This window comes from Malus domestica, chromosome 14 (genome assembly GCF_042453785.1).
Source record: "Malus domestica chromosome 14, GDT2T_hap1".
NCBI classification, from domain to species: domain Eukaryota; kingdom Viridiplantae; phylum Streptophyta; class Magnoliopsida; order Rosales; family Rosaceae; genus Malus; species Malus domestica.
The window spans coordinates 17,866,383-17,874,668 of NC_091674.1; the positions used below are offsets into that span (position 1 = coordinate 17,866,383).

Below are 8,286 nucleotides of genomic sequence, written 5' to 3' on the forward strand. Positions count from 1 at the left end.
CCCACGCAGATGTGCTAGTTGGCTTAGGCTCTGCCCTCGACCACCAACTAAAAAGCTTTATTCTGGTGGAGTATCTAGACAAACCAAGCATAGAAGCGGAGCTGACAAGCGAAGTGTCACAAGTTGGAGTCTAGAAAGCTCCAAATAAAGGTAGCACATTACTACATGAGGGACGACACTCTCATCCGAAGATCCTATGCTGGACCACACCTTCGCTGCCTAGCCCCTCCCGACGACCTAAAGGTCTTAAGCTTAATCCACGTAGGCGTTTATGGGAATCACTCCAAAGGTCGATCTTTAGCATAAAAGGCTCTTAACACAGGCTACTATTGGCTTACCATGCACCAAGATGCTAAGGAGTTAGTACAAAAGTACGATTGCTACCAACGCTATAAGCCTGTACCAGCACTGTCTGCCAGCGAGTTACACCCGCAGACGAGTCATTGGCCATACATGCAAGTGGGCAATCGACCTGGTAAGACCTATGCTGCCTTCTACTAGGGGTAGAGGCATGATGATCGTGGCAACCGACTACTTCACCAAATGAGTAGAAGTAGAGCCCAAGACAACCACGATTCAAATAGACATAGAGCACTTTATATGGAGGAATATCATTTGCCGATTTGGCATCCCTTAGTTCATCATCATCGACAACAGTCCGCAATTCGTGGGCAAAGATTTGGTGAAGTTCTTCAAAAAGTATGGCATCAAGCAGCACATGTCCACGTCGAGATATCCTCAAGGCAATAGGCGGCCCGAAGCATCCAACAAGATGATCCTCGACTGCCTCAAGAAATCCCTCACCAACAAGAAGGGAAAATGGCTAGACGAACTCCACAGATATCTATGGGCATATCACACCACCAAAAGACGAGCAACCAGTGAGACTCATTTCTCTTTGGTATTTGGATCAGAAGGAATCATTCATCCCAATGTCATCAAGCTGAGTATCACCGCTCTACTACTAAGCATTGAGCAGAACAGTAAGGAGATGGATACAAGCTTAAATCTGGCAGAGGAGAAGCGTGAGCAGACTATCACCCCTATCACAGCTTACCAGCAGCAGCTATTCTCTAGCTACAACAAAAGGGCCAAGATCCGGTAGTTCCAGCACGAAGATCTAGTCCTAAGAAAAGCCTTCATCACTACCCGTAGAGAAGGCTCCAAAAAGATCGATACCATCTGGGAAGGTTCGTACAAGATTAGCAGAATAGGCAGTAAGAGTAATTACACTCTCACCACCATGAAACAACAAAAAGATCAAAAAGCAGTGGAATGCCTATAATCTGATGAAGTACCATGTGTGACTTCCCACTACATCAAAGCCCGAAGACTCAAGTAGCTCGACGGGCACCACCTCACAAGCTGAGGACTATCCAGTTGTTATGAAGTTCCTACTTTATAACTAAGTTCTTGTTCGTTTCACTCGTTTTTCAATGAGGAATTCAGAAGTAATCACAACTTGGCTCAGCTGCATACTTACAACAACTGATCATTCCTGCACTTCAAAAGAAGACCGCGCCTTTGTTAGGGACTCATCACAGGAATTGTGCCCCTCGAGGGACCAACTATGCTCTCCAATGTGAGAGGGTAAACCAATTCCCCGACACCCACATGAGTTAGCTCTCCAAGACAGGAGGATAAACACTAAACTATGAATATCCAGATGTGGATAAGCCTGGCTACCTTAGTATAGCTAGATGCACGATGGCTTGCGTTGACATTCCTAGAAGTAGCCACAATGGTCTTTTTCAAGGCTTAGCTAACTGAAGGATTTTGGGTCTCTTGGCCTAATCCAAGGGAACCGGGCCCTAGAGACGAATGGGGCACATTACGCAGTACATCTGATGGATGGCTGCCTTGGAACCCTAAAGCTACTACTGAGTGCATTAAGGTAGCCTACAGTTTCCAGAAGACTGCCTACGGCTTGCCCTTCGAGCAGTAAAGCCATGCTAGACTTATACAATCGCACATTCTTATGAAAGGTTAAACAAGCTAGCATGCATATACGAAGCTTTATCCACTGCCGACATGCTACGTAGTTGATAAGCTTCACCTTTGCCAAGCGTGGACCAACTTACACCAAGTCCTAAAGTGTTGTGATACTTGCTACGCAACCTATGGAATTAGAGAAAGCCAAAGTTAACAGCTTAGTGGTTACGCAGACTTGTCTGTTTCTGTAAGTAAGGCATCCGGATGCCAACCCTATGGCTAACAACTTTGCAAAGTTCTACACCAACACTTATGGCTGCATAGGCTATGCATGCCTGTCTGTTTATAGAGAAATAGCATGCCTGCCATTGGCCTATAAAGTCTAAAAGTTAGGGCATGAACAAAAGAAGCAAAGATGAAGAAAAGCGAAGAAACATGTTAATAAACAACTAGCAAAGGCCAAATGAGTTCAAGCAAAACAAGAACTACAAGGAAAAACAAAGAAAATCCTAAAGGCTACCTAGAAGACTACACTTTAGCAGCTTGGACATCCCACGACTACTCGGTCGCCACATCTTCAGTAGCCACGACACTTTTAGCAATGGCATCATCCATCACTTCACCTCTGGCTGCCCTAACCTAGGCACTAACTTCTCCAACTACTTCACCAATGGAAGCCTCAAAAGTAAAAACAAGTAAGTATTCCGAAGAAATAGAGAAGGTCTCGAAACCTTGAGCCCATCATTCTCACCCTTCAGCTGCTCATCCTGCTCGAGGATACCAACACGGACGCACTGCAACTCATCCACTCCCTTCTTCAGACTTTCGTTGATCTTCAATACACCTTGAAGTTCCAACACTTGGACTTTAAGCCTATCGACGATTATCTTGAAGTGGATCACTTGATTATAAGAAGCAATCAACTTTTCATCCTTTGTATAAACAGTGAAACGAAGATCGGAAACTACAAGCTCAAGATTTTGAATCTAAGGCATGTAACATCCAATCTCCTTATCTACACTTTCATACTTAACTTGGATCGCGTCAAGCTTAGTCTTTAAGTCAACAATATCTTGGTGAGCGGTCTCAAGTTGCAGAGAAGTGGGGGCAGAAATATTAGACCCTTTTAAAGCAACGAGCTCATAATCCAACCTTTTGATCTCCTCGGTTGAGGAATAAGCTTCAGCTGCCATAATCTTCGCCACTTCCTTGGCAACCTTGCTATATCTTCATCATAGTAAGCAGAGCAGTTGTTTTATATTAGGTTGTATGCTTCACAAAGGAACTTGGGTAAACAAACCTTTCTAAACGCCATCAACAAACTTGGCACAAGTGTCCATGTCTTCAAGTAGATATGCTTTCAAAAGCATACAAAACTCAGTAGCCTTCCCAAAAGCAGGCTTAGGGGATTTCTAACAGCTACCCATGCAAGCAGTCTACTCCTTCCCGGCAGGTGAATCAGTCTTAGTAGCAGAGGGAGTGGGCCTTAGCACCATTTTAGCAGTAGAGTCCATCTTATCGCTTTTCATAATAACAAACCTTTCCGAAGGAGAATCAGACTTTTCTCCCAACGGACGTCTTGGCACATACTTCGGCATTAGGGGCATAATAAGACCTCTACACTGAGCAATACTATCGACAATCGTATAGGCCATTCTAGACATGGCAGGTGCCACATGCTCAGATTTGGCAGCCCCTCATTTTTCTTCTCATTGGAAGAAGTCATGTCAATCACATGACTCTCGGCAACATGCGGACCCTCATAAGCAGCGGAGGAAGTCTTCAGTTTTCTCAACTGGTATTTCTGGAGGAGGCGAGGAAAATCTTTTCTTTCCACCTTCTTTCATAATAGGCTCCAAGTCAACGTTTAGACGAGCCAATGCATTCGCCTCGATTCTCTTTACCTTCTCTCTCGGGAGCAGCCCACCTTTCTCCCGGCGAAGAGAACTAAGCAGTCAACGCCATTCACGGTACTCAACAAGGGAGCTCAACCCATACTGGCTTTTCCCTCATATTTTCTCTCGGACCAGCAAGCAGGAGGCCTGCATGCCCAGCATTCTAGCAGGCTCGCGACCTTTTCATTTCTCTCAATCGCCGGCCTAGCCCGTGTTAGGACCAATAGCCCAAAGGACAAGAACCATGCGACTCGCCTGTCATTGCGCCCCAGCACCTCAATCTGTGGCCCCAGCCACACAAGCTGCCCTTGGCACTATCCTAGCTAAGTGGCCCAAGCAGTGGTCCCTGCCACAACACCTCTTTGGCCCATGCCGAGTTGACTCTTGGCCCCTGCTAGCCGACATGTCACACCACCTCGACGGCGGCCTCACGACAACACTATCCAAGAAGAAGACAAGGAAAATTAAAATTTTCTTACTTCGGTTTGGCGTAGGGAAGACAAAGAAAGCAATGAAAGACGATCTTTTGCACGGGCAAGATGTAGAAGATTGCTAGAGGAGGGGGTCCAAATATCCTCTAAGCTCTCTCTCTCTCTCTTGTTGGGTAGAATAAATTGCTCTCCAAAGTTGATTTAATAACCCACATAAGGGGACTTAAATAGGCTTTGAGAGAAATTTATTTCCCTTTCCTAGAAAGATATAATTTCCAATTAAAGAGGGAATCAACATCAAAATTGGAAACAATCTTATGTTTCCTCAAGCAAGAAGATCTCTACACCTGCTGCTATTTCCTGTGAGCAGCCCAACAGGTGTGGGGGCATTTGTGGAACAAAAAATAATCAAGAGGCACGTGGATTTTTGGGTAAAAAGAACAAAATTACGCTCGAGGCACACCAAGATTCCTATACACGAGCAATGGACAATCATCCCTCAATCAAGTAAAAAATGCCCAAAATAGGTAACAAATTCAAAGTTATTTCATCCATCCTTATCCTATATTTTCCACAAGGTAATTATTTCATAACCTTCAAAACATTCCATATAAATTGAGTTAATTGGCTAATTAATGGATTTATTCCTAATTAATCCATTCATTACCAATTAAATCACCCATTTCACACAAAAATACCCCAAAGGGCCGGCCATTTTTTCTCAAAAGGGGGACCGACCATGCTCTATATATTGAACCCCATTTTCTCTAAAAACCTAGGTCCACACTCTTGCAAAACTCCAAAAACTCTCTAAACACTTTTCTAAATTCTAACTTTGGCATCGGAGGTTCTTTGGCCAAAGCCCCCTTCCCCCAATTCATAGTGGGCGCGTGAGGCTTTTGGCCTTAACTAAAGGTGTTAATTATTTTGTAGGTGCAATTTTGTCCAAGATCAGGGAGGAAGAAATTTGCATCCACAAACTATATGCCCCTAAGAACTTATGATTCCATATGCAAGATGCAATGAATCAAAGGCTCACAAACTAACATGTCAATCTTAGGTTTGTTTGATTGACTTCGATCCGAACTCCACGTGTTTGCTAATTTTACTATCATTTCAATGCGCCGCATATATATATATATATATATATATATATATATATATATATATATATATATATATATATATATATATATAGATTAGGGTTTAGGTTTCATTAACCTTCTTAGGAAAAGGAAATAATTAAGCCACTTAATTATTTTGTCAAAGAAACAAGAACTAGCCAGTCCATTTTAGTTCATAAAACTTTTAGTATGTCTATGTTAGATTAATCTTACGAACATAATTTATATGAAAATTCCAGTTAAGAAATACATAATATTGTAAGTTATATTATTATTGCATTTCTCTATTAACAAGACACATGGAAAAGGATAGGGAAATATTGCTGAGATATATCTCCCCTTATGAGAATAAGAGTTCCCTTCCGTTTCCAAGAGAAAGGAAGGTCAAAATCTCATCTCAATTCGAAAACCCTAACCCAAGATTCCCAATTCTAAATCCCTAACCCATGATTCTCAATTCCAACCCTAAATCCATAACCCAGGATTCCCAATTTGAACCCTAAATCCCTAAAAGTTGTAATTAAAACAATTCAACAGAAAAATTGAGAAAATTGCACTTATAAATAATTGAATTAAGGGAGATGAATCAAGGGAGACTGGGTGCTTACCTAGTAATGTTGCGGTGGCAGGGAAGGGGTGTGGCGTCTGAGTGCGGTGGATGCGAAAGGGAGAGTGATAGAGAGACAAAGAAACAGAGAGAGTGCGAGAGAGGGAGACACTGAGATAGTGAGTGATAAGAGCAAGGAGCTTGAGAGAATCGAGAAAGAGAGGAGCTTAAGTTCGGACAAAATCGAGAGAGAGATTGAGTGAGTCTGAGATAGAGAGAGATAAAGTGAAAGCGCCGAAATAAGAACGCACCCAATTGTGGCACAAAAATCAATTTTTACATGTTTGCGCGACAAGAGTGTTTAAATTTTCGTTGCGCCACTAGTTAAAAAAAACGAATTTTTAAATATTTGCGTGACAAACATTTCTAAAACGTCATCATGCATGTATGTAAATTTAATTTATTTTTTAGTTTAAATAAATAAATAAAAAATTTTAATTAATTTTGTTACAAATTTTAAAAGAAACTTTTGTTTGTATACAAAATAAATACCATTCAATAAATATCATTACATTTACATCACAATTTTTCATTAGTCCTCGCCTGAACCAGAATAAATATCATCACTATCGTCAGATTCAGACTCCCATTCCTCCTCGTCTGTAGGCACATCAACATTGTTGGTTACGTGCTCGAGTGCATTGTATCGCGGTAGATCCCCGAGGTAAATCATAATGGAGTCGATTGGTATTTTGATTTCAGGACTTCCAGCTACCTGATACGGTTCTTGTACAATAGTTATATCCTGCAGTGTATTTGCACCAAGTTCTGTTGAAGTCTCCAACTGTTGGTCAGCAATATCACCATAATCGTCATCGACAACAAGATCTCAATCCGGAATATCATACAGCCCTCTGTGCTCAATCTTCCGAACTACTTTCTATCCTTTCCCGACCTTAGGGTCATTTATATAGAAAATTTGTTTGGCCATTGTTGCCAAAATGTAGGGGTCGTCGTTATACCAATATCATTTAGTGTTGACCGATAACAAACCATCATCTCATTTAACATCTCCAACCCTATGTGGTTTGTATCAAACCAGCGACACTTAAACAGGATAACTTGACAACGGTCTTTGTAAAGCAATTGCACAACACTTGTCAGTTTTCTATAGAAATCAATGTCTGCAATGTTGCCCGCACCCAGGACATGTATCCCACTATTTTGCATACAAAGCTTGTCATCGCGATTAGTTGCCAAAAACTTGATGCCATTTACATAGGCCTGGCAAACGGGTCGTGTCTGTCGTGTTCGTGTCGTTTTTGTGTAACACCTGTTATCTTAACGGGTCGTGTCGTGTCACACCTGTTATCTTAACGGGTCCTTAACAGGTTGGGTCACTTTACCCAATGGGTAAAGTGACTCGACCCGTTATGACCTGTTAAGAAAAATATATTTTTTTCTTAAATTTGCACATACCATACATTACCACATAAATATTACTTCAAAACATTAAAACATATTTGTCATTTAAGTACTACATCTACACTAAAAAATAAGAGCCTAATAAAAAACAAGTTTGACGGTTGGATTGTTAAAATTAGTTTCATAGAATTCGTATCCCATCAAAACGATAGATTCACTAACACTTAAAGTTTATTTATACTTTCATTAAGTATAACATAAGATTTTGTGGTATCCACTTATGTAAATATTTTAAATTGATGATCAAATTCATTCATTTTATTCGTATAGGGTAAAGGAGTGTGGTTGTAAAAAATCATCAAAATCAAAGTGAAAATAACCGTTAAATCGTGATTTTTTGTTTTATAACCGTCGAAAAGTTTTGTCTCATTACTTGATCTCTGAATGTTTATTTTTTGTGATTTTTGGTGTATGTGATCTCAAAGCATATACAAACAAGTTTGACGGTTGAATCGTTGAAATTAGTTTCATAGAATTTGTATCTCTTCAAAACGATAGATTCACTAACACTTAGAGTTTATTTATACTTTCATTAAGTATAACATAAGATTTTGTGGTATCCACTTGTGTAAATATTTTAAATTGACTATCAAATTCATTCATTGTATTCATATAGGGTCAAGGAGTGTAGTTGTAAAAAATCATCAAAATCGAAGTTAAAATAACCATCAAATCATGATATTTTGTTTTATAACCGTTGAAAGGTTTTGTATCATTACTTGATCTCTGAATGTTTGTTTTTTGTGATTTTTGGCGTATGCGATCTCGAAGCATATACAAACAATTTTGACGGTTGGATCGTTGAAATTAGTTTCATAGAATTTGTATCTCATCAAAACGATAGATTCACTAACATTTAGAGTTTATTTATA

The 8,286-nt window shown here is 40.3% G+C and overlaps 1 protein-coding gene across 1 annotated transcript; it reads left to right on the plus strand.

Annotated features, from left to right (window-relative positions):
* The first annotated feature begins 772 nt into the window (after window positions 1-772).
* On the plus strand, window positions 773-1,105 carry LOC139191199 (uncharacterized). The gene has a single exon (XM_070811771.1). It carries the CDS (start codon window positions 773-775, stop codon window positions 1,103-1,105), a length of 333 nt encoding a protein of 110 aa, XP_070667872.1.
* The last annotated feature ends 7,181 nt before the right edge of the window (window positions 1,106-8,286 follow it).